Genomic DNA, 24,256 nt, shown 5'->3' with positions numbered 1-24,256 from the left:
CTCATCAACACCCAGAAACTATTAATGTTGTAATATTTTATAAGTGGTTTTGTTGAATGTATGTGGTGATACTGGCTGCTGATAAAGCCCACGGAAGACGAAGGCCATGAACATAGCATTCACAGGGTGTTTTTATTTTCTACAATTGGGAGCCGGCTTGCTGTGTGTGTAGCTCAGCAGTCCTGGAGCATCTCTAATACCAAAATCGCAACAGCAGCAGCAGCAGCAGCAGCACTGCACAGCTCCACATGTGTGCCTTCATAAAGTACACGGAGACAAGAAGAAGTCAACGCTGGAACACCGGACGACCAGGAAACAAGTGTGGACCACCTCTGCAAAAAAAAAGAAAAGGAAAGGAAAAAACCTAAAGAAAATGACACTGTCTGATTTCCATGGCCAGTGACTTCAGCCTTTGAACTTAGAAGATACGTAAAGCTACTGGCCAGATCCAGGAAGTCAGCTGGCCCAGCACAGACGTCAGTTTCAAGATCATGTCCCTGGTATGTATGTGCTAGGGTCTTTGTATGAAACAAACGGCCAAATCTGCTAACAGGAAAAGAAAATACAAACCAGATGTATGGCCGTGTGGTGATGGCGCACGCCTCTAATCCCAGCGCTCGGGAGGCAGAGGCAGGCAGGTTTCTGAGTTTGAGACCAGCCTGGTCTACAGAGTGAGTTCCAGGACACCCAGGGCTACACAGAGAAACCTTGTCTCAAAAATAGCCAACCAAACAACAACAACAAAACCCAGATGTATTCTGAAGCGTGACTTAAAGCTGTGTTGCTCCATCTGTGCCATGAGAGAGGAGGAAATAAAAAACAGCAGTGTACTGAGCAGCTTCTGCAAATGGAGATGCTCCATCTGAGCATTGCTGGGGGCTGGAAGAAGTCAGTCAGGTGTGATTGACACGTGAACAAGATGACCAAACACCCCAGGAGCACGCTGTGGAAGAGCTGTTGGCCTGCTGTATCTTTAACACACCAACCTGTGTGTAAGTTCTCTACCAACAGTCTAAATAATATGCAAGAGGGGGGCAAAAGTTCTTACTTTTCTGGGTCTGGGTTACCTCACTCAGGGTGTTTTTCTTCTAGTTTCTTCTATTTACCTGTAAATTTCATGATTTCATGTTTTGAATGACTGAGTAGTACACCATTGTGTAAAAATGTCCTGCATTTTCTTTATCCATTCTTCTGTTGAGGGACATCTTGGTTGTTTCCAGTTTTGGTTGTTATGAATAGAGCAGCAGTGAACATGGATGAGCATGTGTCTTTGTGGTAGGATGAAGCATCCTTTTGGTATATGCCCAAGAGTGATATGTCTAGGTCTTGAGGTAGATTGATTGCCATCTAGCTGAGGAACCACCACACTGATTTCTATCGTGGCTATACAAGTTTGCACTCCCTCCAGCAATGGATGACTGTTCCCCTTATTCCACATCCTCACCACCATGAGCTGTTATTTCTTTTATGCGTCTTAGCCATTCTGACAGGTATGAGATCCCAAAATAGTTTTGATTTGTATTTCTCTGATGACTACGGATGTTGAACATTTCTTTAGTGTTCCTCAGCCATTTGAGTTTCCTCTTTTGAGAATTCTGTTTAGATCTGCACCCCATTTTTAATTGGGTTATTTGTTGTTTTGTATGTGTATTAGATATTAGCCTTCTGTCAGATGTGTAGTTGGTAAAACTCTTTTCCCGTTCAGTAGCCTGACACTTTATCTGAATGCTGATGTCCTTCGCTTTGCAGAAGCCTTTCAGTTTCATGGAGTCCCATTTATTACTTGTTGAACTTGGTACCTGTGTTAATGGTGTTCTATTCAGAAAGTCTTTTCTTGTGCCATTGAATTTAAGGTTATTCCCCTGCTGTGCTGGCTAGCCTCATGTTAATTTGACACAAACTAGAGTTACCAGGAAGGAGGGAACCTCACTTGAGAAAATGCCTCCATAAGATCTATAAGGCATTTTCTCAATTAGTCATTGATGGGGGAGGGCCCAGCCCATTGTGGGTGGGGCCATCCCTGGGCTGGTGGTCCTGGCTCCTATAAGAAAGCAGACTAAGTAAGCCATAGGAGCAAGCCAGTAAGCAGCACCCCTCCATGGCCTCTGCATCAGCTCCTGCCTCCAGGTTCCTGCCCTGTTTGAGTTCCTGTCCTGACTTCCTTCCTTCCAGGATGAACAGTGATATGGAAATGTAAGCTGAATAAACCCTTTCCTCCCCAACTTGCTTTTTGGTCATGGTGTTTCATTGCAGCAACAGATACCCTAACTAGACACCCACTTTCTCTTCTATCAGGTTTAGTATATCTGGTTTTATGCTGGGATCGGTCTTTGATCCATTTGGAGTTGAGTTTTTGCAGGGTGGTAAGTGTGAATCTATTGAATTCTACATGACCAGCACCATTTGTTGAAGGTGCTGTCTTTTTTCCCAGTGTGTATTTCTGGCTTCTTTATCAAAAATCAGGTGTCCATGGGTGTGTGGATTTACATCTGGGTCTTTTTTTTTTTTTTTCTTTTATGAACTCTGAGGTATGACTGATATCCCTGGGAAGCTTCTCATTTTCTATAGAAGATGCTACATGCTCTGCACACCAAGTCCCTGTGGAATACCTTTCAAATCCCCTTCTATTGGAGGCAGGTTAGTACAGTGGCCTCCCTGTCCTATGTACTTTTTGTCATAGTGTGTGGTAGAAGTCCAAGTTGGGACAGCTCCTTAGAGAAGAGTAAAAGATTCAATCAAAAAGTTTGAAAATAGACCAGGCAGCGGTGGCACACGCCTTTAATCCCAGCACTTGGGAGGCAGAGCAAAGCGGATCTCCGTGAGTTCGAGGCCAGCCTGGTCTACAGAGTGAGATCCAGGACAGGCACCAAAACTACACAGAGAAACCCTGTCAAAAAAACAAAAACAGCCAGGCGGTGGTGGCGCACGCCTTTAATCCCAGCACTGGGAGGCAGAGCCAGGCGGATCTCTGTGAGTTCGAGGCCAGCCTGGGCTACCAAGTGAGTTCCAGGAAAGGCGCAAAGCTACACAGAGAAACCCTGTCTCGAAAAAACAAAAAAAAAAAACCAAAAAACAAACAAACAAAAGTTTGAAATAGTTGATTGTTGGAGTCCAGTTCCAGTGGGGTTCAGGTCCCAAAGAGGAGGTGTGGAGTTGGTGAGGGAAGGAGACAATACAACCTGAGGTGAATCACGGTGGCTGCCCATCTATTGAAAATAGCCTACACCTTATATACTCTATAATTGCATTATAGTTTAACCACAAGGAATTTTGAAATCATACTTAATGATTCCCGGATGAAAGCGGCCATCAGCCTCGTTACAGTATTTTTCATGAAGCAGAAAACAATAAGTTGCGCTAGAATCTGAGTGCCTACTGTCCTCTGAGGTTCAGTGACTCACCAGGTACCCTTTTACATTTCCTCCTGCACGGTCTCAGCCCTCGTCAGGAGGTGTCCTGAGAAACAGACCCATAGGAGCGATTTCCGCTCTTCAAGGGGCATGACGTGGTGTTTGTAACATGTAGCACAACATGGACAACAACACACACTGAGCTGTTTCCTGATTGCACTCCTTCGTGCCTTAGTCTCAGGACCTGTCGCCCTCCTACGCTCCCAGAAGGGAAGGTCCTGACATCTTACTGTTTCCATTATACACACCATTCTGAGCCCTTCAGTCTATGCTCCTGTATATGGCAGAGGCGGGGCAAGGCAGTCTAATTTCTTAACAAAATCTGCTCCCCGTGGGGCAGACCTGATTGACTTTAATCCAGTAAGCCACCAATCCTGGGCACTATTCTATACCTCTTAAATGAACTCTTGCCCTGAATGGCCTCAGGCTTTAGATCTGGGTCCATTTTTTCTCTTGATTGTGTGTTTTTCGTCGCTGGGACCAGCTGTGCCCAGTTATTTAACTTCTCTATTCTTGGTATAATCAGGGGGGCACAATGGGGATTCTTGTGTGGGGAGTAAGAAGATTTATCACGCTATATGGTTCCACAGTAGTGGAGAATTTTCCAAAGAATTGTTAGTTTAAGGAGACTGCCGTTGTATTCTACATTTTCACCTTCAACCAAAGCCCACACAAAATTTCCCAAAAGAGGAGGCAGAAGGGAACTCCCATAACACATAGTGAGAATCGTTAAAAATGAAAGTAAAAAGGTGCTGGAGGATTGTGACCTGCAATGTCGTGATGCTGGAACTTGGTCAAGCAGCAGTGGTCACCCTGTCAGCCGTACAGTTGATGATAAACACTGAATGCAGATAAACAAACAAACAAACAAAAACCAAAAAAACCGACATGGAGCTACTGGAAACAGCCAGAAAGTCTCTCTCCTGGTCCGAAAGCAAACTCTTTATGGTACAACAGTGGTGATACATTTAAAGTGACAGTACATTGAAGACAGTCTCACGTACATCAAAGACCTAGAAATGTCAGCAAGTTCCCAGCGAATAAGATTATTGTCGATCAGATGGCTAAGTTTTATGTTAGCTTTTTTTTTTTTTTTCTTTTTTTTTTTTTTTTTTTGGTTTTTCGAGACAGGGTTTCTCTGTGTAGTTTTGCGCCTGTCCTGGAACTCACTCGGTAGCCCAGGCTGGCCTCGAACTCACAGAGATCCGCCTGGCTCTGCCTCCCGAGTGCTGGGATTAAAGGCGTGCGCCACCACCGCCCGGCCTTTATGTTAGCTTTTTAATAATGTTAAAATAAGGACTACAAGGACCATGGCCACTGGTAAGTTGTCCTTACCCAAGTGAATAATTCTCCGTGCTCATGCAGGAAACTGTAATAATACAGTGGATCACAAAGAGAAAGAAGGGCTGGAGAGATGGCTCAGTGGTTAAGATCACTGGCTGCTCTTCCAAAGGACCCACGTTCAATTCCCAGCAACCACATGGTGACTCACAACCATCTATAGTGGGATCTGATGCCCTCTTCTGGCATAAAGTCATACATGCAGATAGAGCACTCATATACATAAAATAAATAAATAAATCTTAAAAAGGAAAAAAAAAACAAGAAAAAAGGCAGGGAAGGAGGAAGGTGTTTGGGGAAGAAAGGATTTGGCAGGAGTGGAAGGGAGAGAAGAGGGATGGATAGGTGTGGATATGGTCAAAGGACTTGCGTGAGTTTGGAACTGTAAATCAATAAATAAAAATTTTAAGATGCATTTTCTTTTTACTGTTGCTTTCTTTTGCACTGATGGTGGGTCTTAGAAATTAGAAATAGCATTTGTTTGTTTGTTTGTTTTCGAGAAGTTTCTCTGTGTAGTTTTGGTGCCTGTCCTGGATCTCGCTCTTGTAGCCCAGGCTGGCCTCGAACTCACAGAGATCCGCCTGGCTCTGCCTCCGGAGTGCTGGGTTAAAGGCGTGCAACACCACCTCCCAGCTAGAAATAACAAAAATCTAAGCATAGGCAATGTTAACAGTTTTTAGGCCGTCTACTTTTGGACATTTTTTATAGCTTGAGAACATGATACTTCTGAATCGTATGTTCGGGAAGGCCTGGAAGTACAATTGCTAGGTTTATCATTTATTTTGAGGTAGAGTTTCATGTGTCTCAGACTGGCCATGAATTTGCTGTGTAACTAAGGATGACCCCGAATCCTAGTCCATCAGCTTCTCCTTCACAGTCCTAGGGTTACAGGGTTGTCTGCAGATTGACTCTGGTACTCAAGCATGCTGGTAGGCATTTTGTCACTGAGCTATAGCCCCAGCTAGTTGCTGAATTATTAAGACAACAGCTATGACAAGTCAAATGCCACTGTGCTGCTATTCCCTGTTCCGTGCTTCCCAGTGTCCACACAAAGCTCTTCGCAGCTCTGCCCAGTCTTTGCTTCCTGCTGGAGCAGTCTGTCAGCCAGAAGTGGGAGTTTAGGGACTGGTCAGTCCTTTTTGCGTCGACACTCACTACCAAAGCTTTGGCCTTCCGCATTCCCAGAAACAGCCAGGAACTGCCCCAGCCCTCATCCCTACCCTTCCTTATAAGCTTTGCGGCTTGCTGACTGTCTGCCCCACTGTTACCCCAGTTGCCCAATGTGTGTGTCTTGTAGTGTGTTCAGCAAATGCCTCTTGCCCTGTTCTCAAGCTAGTCCTAATGGAAGCAAGCCAGCTTTGTGTGGTGGCGTACTCCTTTAATCCTGGACGGGGCAGGCAGAGGCCGGCAGATCTCTGTGAGTTCCAAGTCAGCCTGGTCTACAGAGTGAGTTCTAGGCCAGCCAAGGCAACATAGTGAGATCCTATCCCAAAACAACAGCAAAAAGAGGCAATGGATGGACCTAGAAAGGTTGAAACAACCATAATTATTGAGAATAAGGTCTTTCTGCTGCCTCTTGTGCTCATGCTGAGATGTACTCTGTTGTTTGGGGGACCAACGCCAACACAGGCAGCATTAGATGGGGCTCCAATGAGCTAGGAACAACATGAAGCCCTCTTACTGAGATGTTCTGGGTTTTTCTTGATTACCTACCAGTTCTTGTAGCGCTCTGACTTGTTTTTGGAGTCCTGCAGCTGCTGGTTCTGAGAGACCTACCAGTTGCTGCTGTGGGGGAATGGCATTTTGGGGCTTGTCACTCCTCCATATGGTTTCCTGGAATGTTGCTTTTCTAGCTTATAACATTTGCCAAACTTTCTTACTAATGCTATTAGACTTAGAAGTTTGTATACTCAGAAAGTTATGCCATCCCCCAGAATGACATTTTTTTTCTTCTTTTCCATTTAGTTCACTGAAAAAATTAATTTAAGAATTCAGGGATCATGATATTACCAAACACTTGATTGACATGTATCAGGCTTTGGGTTAGGTCCCAACCACTGTAGGAAAAGCACTGAGCTAAATCCCCAACCCCTGAAATAAATTTTATAGTGATCCTGACCACAACTAATTTAACAATTGCTTTAACACCTCATCTTTAGTGAGATAAACCACATCATTATCCTATCAGTTATGACTAATGTAGACAGATTTGGGGATAAACTCATTGACTCCTTGTAAACACACAGTTCTAAACACTAGGAGCTAAAAGTTATAACAGAAAGCAGCCATCTAGCTGGGAACATTTGATGTGCCATTGATATCTGTCAATATTATATAGAAGAGGAGGAAAGATTCAGTCGTATGTCCTGTCAGTTAAATGGATGTCATTTAAGGCACATTTAAGGCACAATTAATAAGTCTGTATAGCTATTCCGCAAGAAGGAAACGTTACCCCCATTTTATAAAGAAGACACATTTATGTGTGATCCTGTCTGCCAGCAGATTACTGAACCAGTGCCCAGGCTGACCTGGGCTATCCCAACTGTAGTCATTCCACAAAGCTGAAAGAGTGTTTCTTTTTCTTTTTCTTTTTTAATGCTAACTGTTTGTATTCACATAGAGACACAATGTAATCTCTGAGCCCACTATATGGAGAAAGGAAAAAAGCTAGAATTCTATGCATTTCTACACAAGGGCCTAGCACCCCCCAACCTCCAGCAGAGCCAAGGAGGTCAGAGGGCTTTTCTTCTTTCCCACAGAGCACGGTGGCGGTGTTAAATACACAGTTTGAGACAAGGAAGGGTAAAAATGAATTTAGGAGAGAATAGTGGAAATTCTTTTGCTGTCGTATTTTGCTAAGCTATTTCCCCCAAATAGATTGAGAATCATACTGTTGAGAAGAGAGCACGAGAGGGATTGGGGAAGAGAGGGAAATGACTGCAACTTGCTCCCAGAGACTGGAGAAAACCGAAAAAGAAAAAAAAGAAAATTAAAAAAATAAACAGGGGAGTTTTGTCCATGCTAGTCATGCCCTCCCTTGTCCTCCTCTCCTTCCTCCCCTTCATCATCATCTTCTTCGCCTTCATCTTCATCCCCTTATCAATAACATCCGAGCCTTCCTCCTCCTCTCCTCCTTCATCATCCATATCAGGACCCAAATAGTACTGCAGGGGGGTTGGCCAAATATCTCTGCTGACCTAACTCTGCACCTGCATCACAGTGGTCGGTGAACTGGTAAAGCAGCTCTCCAGCTCTTCAGGCTGCCTCTTCCTGGGGCCCTATTTTGCATTTGACTTGAGTGTTTTGTCAGATCCTTTCCAGATTTCCATTTGATTTCAGTGGACTTTGAAGATGGGTCACCACTCTCATTCAGATAAAATTCTTTGGGGAGAACGTTATTTTCAAAGTAAGGATTTTCATGGAAATAAAAATCTATTCTGTAACCTGACTTAATGTCTTCCAATTCTGTCACTTCAGCTCTGGTTAAGTAATGCAGAGTCTCTTCATCTTCCTCCCCAAGCAGTGCAGACACTGTGGATGGTTGACAAATGTTGTTACCCAACATTTTGGGATTTTGGCGGTCAATTCTGACCTCCTCTGAAAAAAATGGTTGGCGGAGTTTGTTTCATTTTTGTTCTGCTTTCAGAATGTCCTCGCTGGCTCGTGATTAAGTATTTCATGTTGTACTTCGCCCCTGTGTTCACTTCTTCTTCTGTTCTTCTCCTCCCTTCGCAGGCCGGGAGAGGCTGACTTGTCCTCCAGCTTCCGACAGAAGCCCATTTGGGTTTCTTGGGCTGAGGCGGGAGCGCAGATTGCCCTTTTGGGGCCATGGCAGGAGGGGAGGCCAGGAGCCAGAGCCCACAGGGCTGATGCTCGCAGCAGGAAGAAACTCACAGGAACTGGAGCTTTTCTAATCTGCACGCTCTTTGATCTCCGGTTGGAAAGGGCGCACACTGGAGATGCTGGCGCATCGCGTTCTGCAGGAGGAGACGGCGTGTCTGCCCTCTCCCCTCGTTACTCTTTCTCGTGGAATCATGACTTACCATGCCTTTGCATTTGTTCTCCCTTCCCCTGCTTTTCTCCATAGTCAGTTTGGGCTTCACCATCTGGATGCTCTCCCCTTAGTGTCCTGGTCAAGTTCCCTTGATCAGGTTAGCTCGCCTCTGAGAAACATCCCTCCTAGTTCTTGAGAAGTACATTGTGCTCCTGCCCACAGGCTTGGCTTCTGAGCCATCATCTAGTCTTACTCACCACAGATGTGTTTCCCTTGCTTATTTCTTGTTTCTTCCTTCCTTTCAAGGCTTCAGTCCGTGCCTTTAGCTCTCCCGACTTCCTGCTTATGACTCACTCTTACTTAGTGAGGCTTTTCTTTCCTAACAGGACCATTCATCCTCAAGTGAATCAGCACAAATGAGATCAGGTTTTACAAGCCTTGATACAGCTCTGATGAGCCTCTTACACTGTATAGATCTATGTTCCTGATGAAAATGCATCTACTGATCAGCTACATCAGGGTGAATGCATTCCAATGGAAGTGACCACCACCGCCACCACAGCTCTTACGTCACAGAACCCTTACAAGGTTGCTGGTTTAGGGGTGTTTCCAGAAGGCCTGGCTCACTAGAAAAAGGACAGGAACTCCAAAGAGCATCAGTGGATTCAGGGTGTGGTAGCTCACACCTCTAAACCCAGCACCTGGGACGCTGAGGCAAGGATTATTGCTGAGAATTTAAGGCTAGCCTGGGCTACTGAGCACGCACTGTCACTGTCTCAAAAGTGTCATCGACAAAGAATTGGTACACATCTCTGCCACACTTCGATTTTCACGTACCTTGCACCATATTCTGTGTTCATCCAGATTCCAATCCTTACAGACCCCTTTGATAACACCATAGTAAAACGCTTCAGTAAGTTGCCCGATGTTCCAGATTTAGAGCTGGGTTTTGTTTGCCTGTTGTTTTTGAGCAACCGCCTTCTTTCCTGAGCCCTGTGGGTGTTTCTCCACAGGCATGGTGGGTTAGTATCATCGATCATGTCCTCAGTTTATTCAGAATAAAGCCTACGCAGGACCCTGTGAATATAGGCATGTGTTCCACCACCAACTACATCCACACCTGACTGTTACCATTTACCATTTATTTTCTTTAAAAATAATTGTCCTAGTTAGGGTTACTGTTGCTGTGATAAAATACCATGGGCAAAGCAACTTGGGGAGGAAAGGGTGTATTTGGTTCCCTTCCACATCCTGTTCATCCTCGAAGGAAGTCAGGGCAGGAACCTGGAGACAGGAGCTGATGCAGAGGCCATGGAGGGGTGCTGCTTACTGGCACACTCTTCATGGCTTGTTTATCTTGTTTTCTTATAGAACCCAGGGCCACCAGCCCATGGATGGCACTACCCACAATGGGCTGGGCTCTCTACCATCAACCACTAATTAAGAAAATGCCCTGAATGCTTGCCTACAGCCAGATCTTATGGAGGCTGTGGTAGTTTGAATGTAATTGGCTCCCATAAGCTCATAGGCAGTAGCACTATTAGGAGGTGTGGCTTTGTTGGAACAGATGTTGCCTTGTTGGAGGAAGTGTGTCACTGTGGAGACGGGCTTTGAGGTCTCTTTTACTCAAGCTTCCCTCAGTATGACACAGAGACCACTTCCTATTGCCTGCAAGCCAAAGATGTAGGATACTCACCTACTTTTCCAGCACCATGTCTGCCTGCACACCACCATGCAAACCTCTGAACTGTAAGTCTCCTCAATTAAATGTCTCCCTTTATAAGAGTTGCTGTAGCCGGGCATGGTGACACACACCTTTAATCTCAGCACTTGGGAGGCTTTCAGTGGATTTCAGTGAGTTTGGGGCCAGCCTAGTCTACAAAGCAAGTTCCAGGACAGCCAGAGCTATTACACAGAGAAACCATGTCTTGAAAAAAAAAAGTTACCATGGTCATGATATTTCTTTTTTTTGTTTGTTTGGTTTTGGTATTTTTGAGACAGTGTTTTTCTCTGTAGTTTTGGTGCCTGTCCTGGAACTCGCCCTGTAGACCAAGCTGGCCCCGAACTCACAGAGATCTGCCTGCCTGTGCCTCCTGAGTGCTGAGATTAAAGGAATGCGCTACCACCGCCTGGCTTTAATTAATTATTTCATGTATGCGTGTTACCTGCATCCAATATATGTATTACATGTATGCCTGCTGCCTTCAGAGGCCAGAAGAGGGCATTTGATCCCCTGAAACGAGTTACAGCCGGTTGTGAGCCACCATGTGGGTGCTGGGAACCAAACCTGGATCCTCTGAGAGCAGTGCTCTTAACCAGTGAGCCATCTCTTCAGTCCCATCACCCATTTCTGTTGTTCTCCTTCTAGTGGGTTTTCTGTGCTCTCATTGGTGCCTTGTCTCTGACTCTAACCATTCACTGTGGGAGGGGGAAAACTAGCCTTTATGGGAAAACTTAGAAAGTTCACTAAACCATCAAAAAGGACCAAATACTGTCCTTAGCATCAACTTTCGGGAGTGTCACCCTTTGGACATGAGACATGATGTCATCTGTAAAGTTTACCGCTGAGAACTGTGCAGTTGAGTTACAGAAAATAGAATCACACACTCAAAAATCTCACAGTGGTTTGAGTAAGTTTGCAGTTTTGTGTTGGTCTCCATTCATAACTATTCTGGGATGCCTGCAGCTCATGGGCCATAGGTTGGACATGCCCAGCAGTATCAAGTATTGTCTTCACTTACAGCAGAGCTATGTGTAAACAGATTTTTCTTTGGGCCACCAGCTCACAAAAAAAAGACATGAAGACTTTTTTTTTTTTTTTTTTTTTTTTTTTTGGTTTTTCGAGACAGGGTTTCTCTGTGTAGCTTTGCGCCTCTCCTGGAACTCACTTGGTAGCCCAGGCTGGCCTCGAACTCACAGAGATCCGCCTGGCTCTGCCTCCCGAGTGCTGGGATTAAAGGCGTGCGCCACCACCGCCCGGCTGAAGACTTATTATTAATAATGAAAGCTCGGCATATAGCTTAGGCTTGTCCCACTAGCTCTTATAACTTAACCCATTTCTATTAATCTGTGCTTTGCCTGGTGGCTTTTTACCTCTCTTCCATCTTTCACCTCCTGTGTTCTTTCCTGTGTCCTCTGGCATATCTCCTGCATCTAGATCTGTCCCTTCTCTCTATCTGCCCAGAAGTCCTGTCTAACCTCTTCACTTCTGCTGTGAGGGGTGAGAGTCCTGTTTCTCTCTTGGGAGTGATATCTTGTCACTGTGCATCATAGAATGGTTAGCATACTGGCTTCAATACCATATGTCATAACACACTGCCAGTCACTGTGACCACCAAAAATGCCTTCACACATTTCCAGCGCCTCACATAGTAGTGGCATCGCCTCTGGCTAGGGTCGCCGCTTGCCAGACAAGTCCAAATACGTCACCAAATCCTGGACTCAGAGTGTTCATTAGTAAGTACTACATATAATGTGATGGGACAACTTAATTGTCAACCCCATTATCTAAATAACCCAGTCATTAAAACCACTACAAAATCTGCCATACTGAGGCTATTCCAGCAATTTTTTTTTTTTTTTTTTTTTGGCAAGATTTCTTTGTGTAGTTTTGGAGCCTGTCCTGGAACTCACTCTGTAGACCAGGCTGGCCTCGAACTCACAGAGATCCACCTGGCTCTTCCTCCCAAGTGCTGGGATTAAAGGCGTGCGCCACCGCCACCCTACTCTAGCCATTTCTTATCTTTCAAATCTAAAGTATTATTAAATGTGTTTCATTCTAAGAAAACTGTTGTTGAGGTTCTAAACAGGATTATAATAAATGCATCAATTCCTTTAAGATGTAAAGTATCACAAAATACAACATTTTTCTGTACACATGGAACATTTTCTTCAGTATAAATACTAGGTTTTCATAAAATTGTTGGCTTACGAGATGTGTGTGTGCATGTGGGTTTTAACTTCCTCAGTGTGTACTAATATTTAGAGGAGTGGATTTAAGATCTCATTAAAAGTGATTGTAAGGCGTGCTGAGGCTGAAATCTATAGATCCTGAGAATGAAGATTTGAAGACAAGGCCACGGCTAAACTTCTGAAGTTCATTGTCAGGACTGTGATGGTTCAGGAGGGGAACACAGACAGTGCATACAGGATCCTGAACAGAATCCTCACCACCGGTGGGCAGGCTGACATCTTGAAGCAATGATGATGCTCCTGTAAGAAGCCTTGCCTCCCCCACCAGCGGGAGAGCTATGAAACATGCCCAGGGTTCTACAACATGGGAATGCCTGGGAAGATTAACTTTAGATACAAAACAACAGGACAGATCCATGGCTGGGTTGCTAAGGCCTGTGGATAGAAGGCCCCCATTCATTTTATGTCCAAGTCTTCTTTATCCAACAACAATTTCTGTTACCTTTCTCTACAATAAACCCAGTCACATGTGAACAAGAAAAAGAAAGTGGATGTAAATACAGTAAAAAGTACACAGGCACTCTTATACTAATGAGTTTTGCACAGTGATATTTTCGAGTGTGCTAATATTACATAAACTAAGTCATGCATTTTGCTTGTTCTTTATATTTCAGAGGGAGAGTTTTGAAGAAAAGTGGGTACAGGTTTGACAAACCCAAACAGAAGAGAAACAGAAAAGGAAAGAAAAGGAACAGCAGTTTCAGTGGGAACTCCCCTGCAGCCTTAGGTCACCTTGCACCAGGAGGTCAGGGCCCGTCTCAGAGTGAGGGGGAAGGTTTCCAGGAGACCAAGAGGGACCCGGGACATCGCTTTGCTGGCGGCCTGCAGAATGAAGCAGCAGCGGATTGTGTAGATGGCTCTGAAGAGCAGAGCTGGAGAGACAGGGAGAACTCTAACAGTTTCCAAAATGTTGTGTCTGCAGTTGAGTTGGACCACACACCTAAGAACTGCTTCCCCGAGGAGGAAGAGGAGGGGGAGGAGGAGGGGGAGGGCCTGTTTCTAACTTTACCATCGGCACCAAGTGAAGGTTCTGCCTGTCGTCACACAAGCACTCAGCATCGTCCTTGTGTAGTGAAGGATGGCCGCGCGGACGTGAGGGCGGAAAGCCAGGTGAGAAATAGACGTAACTCAGCCGTAGACACGCAGGACACAGTTGCTAAAACTCCACGTCCATTTATGCCGAAGACAGAAACGGCAGGTCAGAGTTGCCCTGATGAGTTTGCTCCACATCGTCAGAGTGGAACCCGAATGTCGGAGGAAATGTTACGCGAGGAGCATGGAGTTAGAAGCGATCACTGGGCTTTTTTTACAGTTTGTTTGTTTGATGAAGAATTAGAGAGAAAGTCTGAGAGTCAGCCATATTTTGGTGGTTGGCCCCAGGGACCCCATAAGTTTGTGTGTGAACAGAGACCCAAGAAAGACAGATCTCGGAGACTGACCCGTCCTGACAGTGAGGAACAGTGCATTAAGTTGATTTCCACTCCTGAAGGAGCAACAGGCTCGGGAAGCGGCCCAGAAACGCCAATGAAGAAGCAACCAGGAGATTTGTCCCCTAAAGCTGAAATGGTGGATTTACCCAGAAACCCAGAAACAGATATCTCCGGCACCCGTGACCCCCATCCCAACTCCCCAGAGCACCCCTTAGAACCAACAAAGGGTATACAAGGGGTGCAGAGGAGGATTTGCAATTTGTTACCAAACTTTAAGTTACTGGGACAGACTCCTATCAACCCAGAAACAAAGGAGAAATGTGACCTCTTAACAGAAAATCATGGGCTGAACACTTTTTTATCAGGGGAAGATATTTCCAAAATAATCAATAAAGACGAGACAAAGCCAAAAATGATGGTCTTTGACTGTCATCTGCCACGGTTTTACCTTGACTCTCCTCCAAGTATTGTCCAGCAGTCTCGCTCCTACCGTCTGTCATTTAACAGAGTAGGGTGTGCTGTGTATGTTTACAAAAACCCTGTTCCTTCTCTCTTGCTACATTATCTGTCTAGCTTTTGCGTGCTATCTTTTAACGACAGAAGAGCACTTTTGACATTCGAGTCTCAGGAAAGCCTGGCTAGGACACTAGCCGACGGAGGGTTTATTCCCTCGGACGAACTAAGTGGCCAGCCTGCTGCTCATTGCTCTTTGCGGATTTCCTCCGATACTCAGTTTTTAAACGAGAGGCTGGATGAAGAGCTGAAGACATGCGGAGCCTGGGAGCCGGTGCACTGCTTGGCAGCTGAGGACAGCCAGGACTTAATAAGCAGGACCCGTCGGAGCTGTGGGCCATTATCACAGAGCTGCTTGCCTTCCACCCAGCCAAACGTGGATCTCGCAGAGTCCCAATAGGTAAATTGGTTTATTTATGAAAAATAGAAGTCCAAGCTCAGCATGGTGATGCACACCTTTAATCCCAGCACTGGGGAGGCAGAAGCAGGCAGATCTCTGAGTTGGAGGCCAGCCTGGTCTACAAAGAGAGTTCTAAGAAAGCCAGGGCTGTTATACGGAGAAACCCTGTCCTGAAAAGACAAAAACAAACAAAGAACCAAAAGTCTAGTTTAACATATGCAAACACGTTCCGTCGTGGGGCCTCTCCTGTGTTAGTGACATCATGTAGTGTTGATCTGATGAATCACTGCAGCAGTGAGAGTGAAGACCCGTGGTGAACAGTGCTTGACTTAGCAAGCTGCCATCCCCTGCAGCGAGTCCTTGTAAATGTCTGAGTCCCGTGCTGGAGAGATGGCACAGCAGTTAAAAGCATTTGCTGCTCTTGCCGTGGACCCAGGTTGGGTTCCCAGTACCCATATGATGACTCACAACCATCTACTTCTCCAGGTCCAAGGGGTCTGACGCCCCCTTCTGGCCTCCATGGGTACCAGGCATAGATGTAATATACATACGCACATTTTTGTTGTTGTTTATTGCGTTGATATGTAGGAGTGTTTTGTCTGCATGTGTGTCTGTGCACCGTGTGTGTGCCTGGTGCCCACCGAGTGGGTGCTGAGAACCAAACTCAGAGCACTATGTGTTCATCACTGCTGAGCCATCTCTCCCGCCCCTAGATAACATTTCTGTAAAAATAAAATGGGGGGGGGGGTTGTTTTCATGAAAATTAGAAAAAAAAAGCAGGATGGTGGTGGTGCACATCTGTAATCCCAGCACTCTGGGGGCAGAGGCAGGTGGGTCTCTGTGAGTTTGAGGCCAACTGGTCTAGAGTGAGTTCCAGGACAGGCAGAGATACACAGAGAAACCCTGTCTTGAAAAACCAAAAAAAGAAAAAAACGATAAGAAGAATCTGTGTCTGTACATGCACATTTTATTTCAGTTAGTCCTGAGAGAAGCTTGCATTTGATGCTCTAGGTGTACCGAAGGCCGTGCACTCTGAGGTGGCCGTTTAGGAGAGTCATTCACAAAACGTGTACGTTTTGTGTCCATCCCTCAATTGGGTTAGACTCCTATTTGCTTGACTTGAAAGCATCTCGTCCATGGCTGGTGTCCTCCTTTGGTCCACAGTGGGAATCGCTGTTCCTGAGGGCTGGGCACCTTCTGCAGGTAGCTGGTGGAGGACGGCCTGGCCTGTTACACAGTAGACGCTAATAATAGTGCATGGCCGTTTCTTTGGTTTGGTTTGTTGTTGGTTGGTTTTCTCTGTGTAGCCCTGGCTGTCCTGGATCTTGCTCCATAGGCCAGGCTGGACTCAAACTCACAGAGATCCTCCTGCCTGTCCCTCCTGATTAAAGGTGTACACCACTGCCGCCTGGCTTTTTTTAAAATTATTATTATTAATTAATAGTGATGTAAGTGAAGCTGGAGGCACTCTAGGGCACATTTTGGAATTAGTAGTAAAATTTAAGTTTAAAGATAAAATGTAGAGCTGTTGCTTAAGGGTAGCAGGTATTTCTTACAAGCACATTTGTGTCTAAAACCAAATGTACATTTTTATAAGCTACTTTTTTGTTTTGGAGATGAGGTCTTGCCTTGTAGACCGGTGTCACCTCAAATGTGTAACAATATTCCTGCCCCAGTCTCTCATGGGCTGGGATTATGTTCTTGTACCACCATGCTCTGCTCTCTGGTATAAACATATTTCTCTCCTTAGTCCTTGGGGAGGCCATGTTGTCATTCACGCACACACAGAGAGCAGTGCTTAACATGTTCGGACTGACAGTGTGCTTGTAATGTTTCTTTTGACATTTGAGGACTGCCTGCACAGGAGAATTAATCCTTTTATGTGTCTCAATTATCATTTCTAGAAAAGGCGGCAGAAGAATCTTGGTAAAATTGAAAATCCTGTGAGCTGTAAGTACTTCTTGTTGCAGAGACCTCAATATGGTCAGGAGGAAATGAGTGTTGACATCGCCTGGTTGTAATAGCGCAGATGTACTGCAGTTGAAGAGTTGTTACCATAGCAACCCTGTCTGCTATTGCGTGTTCAATGCTTCTCCACAATCGCACATCTTTCTGTGAACTACAACAAAGCTTGGATTGTTGCTCCCAAGATTTGTTCCCCATTTCATTAGTTAGAATGCATTTCCGAGCATCCTGTCGACAGTGTGTGAGATCCCACACACATGCCACTGGTATGTGACCAGAGCCAGGAGTTAGGGCTGTAGGTGATGCGTAAATATTGTACATTAGCAGATGCTCTAAGGAAAGAGATAGCACAGATAGACACTTGTGTCACATGCTGTACTTGACATCGAGAGTGACATTGAAACAAGCATGTGACGCTCTCCTTGGAATCGACGTTATGAAGTAAATACATCTGCTGGGACTGTCAGCGTGTGCATGTCTGTGCCCAATAAGAATGGATCGCACGTGTGTTTGGCATGGCTTCTCTTCATTAATGCATTTCTAAGGGTAATCTGTTTGATCTCAGTGAGAAATGCGTGTGCTCAGTAGAAACGGTTTCCTTTTCGCCTGCTTCTGCTGGAAGACAGCAGTGTGCTCAGGAGGAATGGAGAGATCTGGAGAGACCTGGAGTAGGAGAAGACTGCTAACAGACTGTGCAGACTCGAGAAAGGGATCAGACTTCTGTATTGTTCCTCGGTGGACTGCTTTGCCTCTCATTAGACATGGTTCCACATATTAAGAGGAAAGCAGTAAGACCCTCCCAGCCCTCCCGTGCTTTGTATGACAGATCACAATTCAGGAATGTTCTCCCTCAGCTGTGTGAGGTGGTCCTAGCGTGGCTCAGGAGGTCCCTGTGCAGGTAACGTGCAGCGAGCTCGGCTGAGTCTCTCTCCATGCTGGACGTGAATATCTGTGTTGAGGACATGCTGTGTATGTTCTTTCCGTTTTAAAGTCACCGCCCCTGCTCCAGCGCTCTTCATGGCTCTGGCCTTCCCACCAACAGCCTGGTTCCGATCCTTTTTTTTTTTAAAGATTTATTTATTTATTATGTATACAGAAGAGGGCGCCAGATCTCATTACAGATGGTTGTGAGCCACCATGTGGGTGCTGGGAATTGAACTCAGGACCTCTGGAAGAGCAGTTGGTGCTCTTAACCTCTGAGCCATCTCTCCAGCCCACCCCGATTCTTTTTTTTTTTTTAAGATTTATTTATTTATTATGTATACAGTGTCCTGCATGTATCCCTGCAGGCCAGAGAGGGCACCAGATCTCATTACAGATGGTTGTGAGCCACTATGTGGGTGCTGGGAATTGAACTCAGGACCTCTGGAAGAGCAGCCTGTGCTCCTAACCTCTGAGCCATCTCTCCAGCCCTTGTTCTAATTCTTCATCTCATCTCACCTGAGCACTCCCCGAGGCCTGTAACGACGTGTGTAACTACAAAAGAGCCTTCCCTTTTGGTTTGTCAGAATGTGCTGACAAATGGAAATGTCGGAAGAGGCAGGTAGGAGGGGACCAGCCGCTGGGCTGTAAAGTCGCAGGGCTCTCTCTGCCTACTTCACAGCAGTCCTTTGTAGAGGCTGAGGGAGGCCGAGGGCGTGTTCCCGTGTGCCTGTCCTCCAGCTGCTGCCTGCTTTGTGACCCGAAAAACTTCATCTCTTTACAGCCTCAGTTGTTTTATGTGTAAAAGTAAGTTGACAATCTCACTTTCTAGTGGAGATTTTAAAAGGGGATTAAATGAAGTAATGTGTGTAAAGTACTTAGAATGGTGCCTGAAAAGCACTGGGCTCTTATCACGGGTTCATCTGCCCGCTCTCAACACCTCCCTGGGCAAAGCCCTCTGGCAAAATAGACCTCGTGTGATCCTGGGAGAGGAAAATATTGAGCTAGGAAACTTGCTTACAAATTTGCATAAATTCTTGTAATGCTCATTAATAACGTTTGTACTGTGAAGTGCTGTACCTCAGGGACTGAGAACAGGAGGTAGATGGGATGGGCAGAAGCAGGCAGAGGGGACTGAAGGGACAGTGGGGATCCTAGATGCTAGAAGAGTGACCAGGGTAGCAAAGAGGACCTGGGAACAGACTCTTTCCTGCAGCCTTGTGTCTGGACGTGTCTGGGGGTGTGCTTGTTTGCAGCGGAGATCTCTGCTTCCTGCCTGCTGCTGCTGACAATCCTCATCAATGAGGAAAGCCAGGATACCCAGTGCTGACCCTCAGAGGTCCTCGCAGCGAGTGCCTACTGGACGCCAGCACTGGCGTGGATAATCACCCCAGGTGTTGCTCTTGATAAGTTGTGTCAATTAAAAAAAAAAGGGGGGGCATAACAGTTGGGACACTGCACGGCCTGATGCCACAAATTTTGTCACAGCCTAATTTGGCAGAGGAAAATGAGGCACAGAAAACTCTTGAGTTACTCCAAGATCAGGATGGTAGCCTATATGCAAGCACTGGACTGTGGCCACAACCCTAGAATTCTGAAATCCCAAAGGACTCTAAAATCCAAATGTCATTTTGTTTATCCAATCTTTAAAAATGGTGAAATAGACAATAAACTGATTACCTTAGCCATTCTTTTAAAAAATATTTACTTATTTTATGTGTGTGTGCATGAGTGTATGTAAGTGCATAAAGGAGCTTGTGGGAACCTGAAGAGGCATCAGATCCCTTGAACTGGAGTTACAGACAGTTGTGAGCCACAGTGTAGATACTGGGAACCGAACCCTGGCCCTCCACAAGAGCAGAAGGTGCTCTAAACCTCCGAGCCTTCTCCACAGCCCCACCGTCGCCATTCACAAGTGTGTTTTAGTTTATTCTTCGCACACCCACCGTCACGACCACCACCTCCAGGACTGCCTTCAGTCTGTGAGGCCCCGCTGTCCCCATCCAACCCTAGCTGCCCATCCTGGCCTTCACCCCGGCATCCGCTTCCGGTCTTTGAATTAAGTGTGACATTAAAATTAACTTGTCAGTAAGTCTGACCTAAACAGACAGGACATGCATTTTATTTCTTACTTACTCACTTGGCATGTCGTCTTTAAGTATTTGTACATCTCACTGCAGAAATAGTGTGTTTTCATTGCCATGCCCCTCCTCCACTCAGAATACAAAGCAATATTTGTTCCTGTATTCTATTATATCAACAAACATTTTATGAGTTCTCAGACTATCTGACCTCCAGGCATTTGCTTAGAGATCATAGGACCTTTAATATAACTAGAGGTTATTATTGGTATTTTATTCTGTTTTGATATAGTTGTACTTAAAATAGAAAAATATAATTTTTGAAGAAATGTGATTGTCCACTTCCTCACAATTCAACATGCAGACATTTGCTTAACCCCACTGCCTTCAGAAAAGGCCCTTCCTGCTGGCGGCGGCGGCAGCCCACACCTTTAGTCCCAGCACTTGGGAGGCAGCGGCAGGCAGATCTCTATGAGTTCGAGGCCAGCCTGGTTTACAGGAGAGGCACCAAAACTACACAGAGAAACCCTGTCTCAAAAAACCAAACCAAACAAAACAAAAAGGCCCTTCCTTTGCAGCCTCCTGTCTGACCTTCTCCAAGGAATGGGTGTGTGTGTGTGTGTGTGTGTGTGTGTGTGTGTGTGTGTGTGTGTGTGTTTCTATTGCTGGGAGAGGTGGGGTGCACAGCCACACCTCCAGCCCTCAGCCCTGTTCTTTACTGGACTCTGAACTTACCTCCAATCTAAGCTCCACCCACAGCCCCACGCCTGCCAGTGCCTGGACATATGGGTTCTGCTGGATGAATTTTGGCCCTCTCTAACTTAGGGCACTTTTGATCAAATCAATCAGCATTTGACCTCTTGCTATCTAGTTTCTGGGATCCTGTTGTTATCACCCCTCCCCAGCTTCTGTTTAAAGTGATAACAAAACACCCAGGGCCTCCAGAGGAACCCCGAAGCAGCCTCCTTTGCACTTCAACGAGGCGGCAAGGAAGGGCAGAAGTGGAAGTTGGCCTTCAACCTGCCATCTCTAGTGGGCATCGATCACTCTTCCGAGTAGCTCGGGGCCTCCTCTGCGGTCGCCTTGTGCAGCTTTGAGTTTTTATTACTAGAATGAAGGTCTAGAGAAGAGCCTGAGTTGGTGGTGTCTTTTTGTACTCTGAAGTCCCACAAGGCCAGGAAAACCAAAGGTCGTTCCCAGAGCCCTATCGGGCCAGGGCACAGGACTCTGGCAGCACAGACCTGCCTCCTGCTCAGGGGGCTGACGGATTCTCCTGTCTGTCCTTGTTCCCTTCCTGCAGTCTTGTTTGGAGACAGGGTTTCATTAAGTTCCCCAGGCAGTCATTGAACTTCCAGTGCTCCTGTCTCAGCCTCCCAACTAGCTACGACTAAATGTGTGGAATTCAATTTAAACTAGCCCTGTGGTCCCCTAACCTCCCCTGCCTCCTACAGCTTCCCAGAGTCATCTAGAAGAGGAATGAGGGAGAGTCAGGAGGGAGGCAGAATTAGGAGGAGGGTTAGACAGCCAGCCGGGGAGGAGACGGGCATCCGGAAAATTCTTTCTTTGGTGCCTTAACAGCAAAACATTCGTGGCTTTCTAGTGAACGCGTTAGAAGCTACTCCACTGTAGCTGTGCCTAAGGATAACATTGGAAATCTTTAACAGTGGGCATGTTAAAGCCCCCACCAGTCTGAACCGTCTTCATGGTTTAATGCTTCCAGCTCTCTGGCCGCAGCCTTATGCTGGGGTCCACACTGCTGCAGCTATCCCCACATTTATCACCTTCTCATTTCCAGAAAGCTTTAGGAAAACGCGCTAGGACCACTCCCTCCGTGGGTATCTTCCTCAAACGTGTGCAGTCACACCAGCTGTCCTTGTGCCTGTGGCAGACATCAGGTGCTACTGAACCGGGAGATGCAGCCCTTACCTCTGTGGAGGTGTCTGACAGCAAGGGAGTGAGATACGGTGCTGGGGTGTGCGCACGCTGGGCATGCCATGGTGCTGTGGGTCCCTGGAACCCCGTAAGCTCACATAAGAGTGAGTGGGGGTGGGACATGCTGGAGAGGGGGTGGGGCCAGGTAGGACGTCCGTCCATCTGTATCAGGCTTGTACAGAGGATTTGTGTGCCCAGCTTCTCTTTTGCACTGTACTTCTTGTTTTTCTCTGCATCTTTTTTGTTAGTTTGTTTGTTTTGTTTTTTGAGACAGGATTTCTCTGTGTAACAACCCTAGCTGTACTAGAACTTTCTCTGTAGGCCAGGCTGGCCTCGAACTCAGAGATCCACCTGCCTCTGCCTCCTGAGTGCTGGTGTTAAAGGCGTGCGCCACCATACCTGGCTTGTATTTTTAACTCATTTGTGTGTGTGTGTGTGTGTGTGTGTGTGTGTGTGTGTGTGTGTGTGTGTGTCTGAGTATATGTATGCCACACATACTGAGGTGCCCTTGGAGGCTAGAAGGGCCTTAGATCCTGTTGCTAAAATTCCTTCCCTAGGGGCAGCATAAGCAACATCTATTCCTCCTCTTAATATCCTAACAACAGACTGAGGCACAACTCCACCAAAGTTCATTCTGGAGACCCAGTGAGTTTATCGGACTTTCTTTTTTTTTTTTTTTTTTTTTTTTTTTGGTTTTTCCGAGACAAGGTTTCTCTGTGTAGTTTTGTGCATTTCCTGGATCTCACTCAGTAGACCAGGCTGGCCTCGAACTCACAGAGATCCGCCTGGCTCTGCCTCCCGAGTGCTGGGATTAAAGGTGTGCGCCACCACCGCCCGGCCTTTATCGGACTTTCTTACAGAGAACAGATGAGTGGTTTCCTGCTGGGTGTGAGTGCAACTTCCCTAAAAGGCCACACAGGAAGTGTTCACCCAGCAGCAATTAGGGCTTTCCCATAGCCACACAGATGCTGAGGTCCACACTGCTGCAGCTATCCCTGCATTTATCACCTTCTCATTTCCAGAAAGCTTTAGGAAAACGCGCTAGGACCACTCCCTCCGTGGCCTGTGTGTCCTCCAGCCCCTCCCCAAGGGTGCATGTTGTTAGGGCAGAGTTGCATACAACAGGTGTTAGGGGGATAAATACACAGGTGAGTGTCTCATGACTCTCCCCACCCCTCTATTGGGGATATAAACAGTCAACACTACCAGCTGGAATTTTTGCAAGCTGGAACAGCTGAATACCTCAAGATAGGGGCTGTTTGGCACAGAGAATAGTCCTGCACGACAGATCCCCTGGAACTAGTGTTAAAGGTGCTTGTGAGCCACCTGATGTGGGTGCTAGGAGCCAAAATCCAGGCCTCTGGAAGAGCAGCAAGTGCGCTTAACCCTTGAGCCGTCTCTCCATCCCTGTGTGTGTGTGTGTGTGTGCAGGTGCATGCCTGTGGGACATCAGGTGTCTTGTGCTCCCTGTCTTATCCCTTGAAGACAGGGTTTCTCACTGAAGCTGTAGCTGCTGGGCCGCTTGGTGAATGAGCTCCGTGAGCCACCTGTCTCCAGGCCTCTCAACACCAGGGGTGCAGCGTGTGCAGCCATGCCCCTCTTTACACGGGGGTTGGGAAATTGAACTCATGCCCTCGTGCTTGCTCACAAAGCACTCCGGAGCCATCTCCTCAGCCCTCCATGTGTGTTTTGGTGCCAGTTTGTACTATCCACATGCTCCATGGACAGAGGAGAATGTGAATGAGAAAAGCCGTGTTTGTAAATGTGTGCTGAGGGTGTGCTCAGTGTGTGGGAAGTCCCAGGTTCACTTCCCCACATGTGAGCTCCGTCAGGGACCTTTAGACACTAAAGGTGTCATTCGTCACTCTATGACAAATGTATCTTCCCTGTTCCTCACTCTTCCCTCAACATTCACAGATGCCCTTGCAGTAGTCCTAAGAAGGACCAAGGAAGCATGCTTCGTGCTGGGAGGGGAATTCCCGGGGAGAGCAGCCTGCCTCGCTCCTACACCCCAACCCAGGGGAAGCCCAAAGCTAGTGAGGCAGCTCCCCTCCCTGCTTGCATAGCCCCCTCCTAACGCTGGTCGGGAAATCTCTGGTCTTTAGATTCTAAGTCTCAGAAGGACATCATTTCTTTCCCCACGCTTCCTTTTCATAATGTCCATACCTTAAGTGCCAAACATAAAATGTTTTTTATTTTACAATAAATGTAGCCAAACTCACCAGTATCTCGGATTTTCTAGGATGCAAGTTTTGAACACTGTTTCGTTCCGAAAACCAGGATCATCCTATTGGTTC

General features: G+C 46.4%; 1 protein-coding gene and 2 pseudogenes across 5 annotated transcripts in view; 2 read left to right on the top strand and 1 right to left on the bottom strand.

Annotated features, from left to right (window-relative positions):
* Window positions 1-24,256, top strand: part of LOC128120508 (NEDD4-binding protein 2-like 2) — a 95,336-nt gene that overhangs the window by 52,843 nt on the left and 18,237 nt on the right. For 4 of the 5 annotated variants that reach the window (XM_052754606.1, XM_052754605.1, XM_052754608.1 and 1 more), the window contains 2 exons: window positions 13,332-15,060; window positions 16,965-19,630. In XM_052754606.1, the coding sequence (XP_052610566.1) occupies window positions 13,332-15,060 (1,729 nt within the window). In that variant the 3' untranslated portion in view covers window positions 16,965-19,630. Of the gene's footprint in view, window positions 1-13,331; window positions 15,061-16,964; window positions 19,631-24,256 lie in introns of those variants that run through there. The other variant, XR_008221888.1, reaches the window with a different exon arrangement.
* LOC128120509 (protein SET-like) lies at window positions 4,536-11,542 on the bottom strand (annotated as a pseudogene).
* LOC128120716 (28S ribosomal protein S21, mitochondrial-like) lies at window positions 11,453-13,325 on the top strand (annotated as a pseudogene).

Source organism: Peromyscus californicus, unplaced genomic scaffold (genome assembly GCF_007827085.1).
Source record: "Peromyscus californicus insignis strain IS unplaced genomic scaffold, ASM782708v3 Scaffold_2__1_contigs__length_46816999, whole genome shotgun sequence".
Classification (NCBI taxonomy): Eukaryota; Metazoa; Chordata; class Mammalia; order Rodentia; family Cricetidae; genus Peromyscus; species Peromyscus californicus.
Note: the sequence above shows the minus strand (reverse complement) of the source record. Positions and strands in the feature narration are given on the sequence as shown.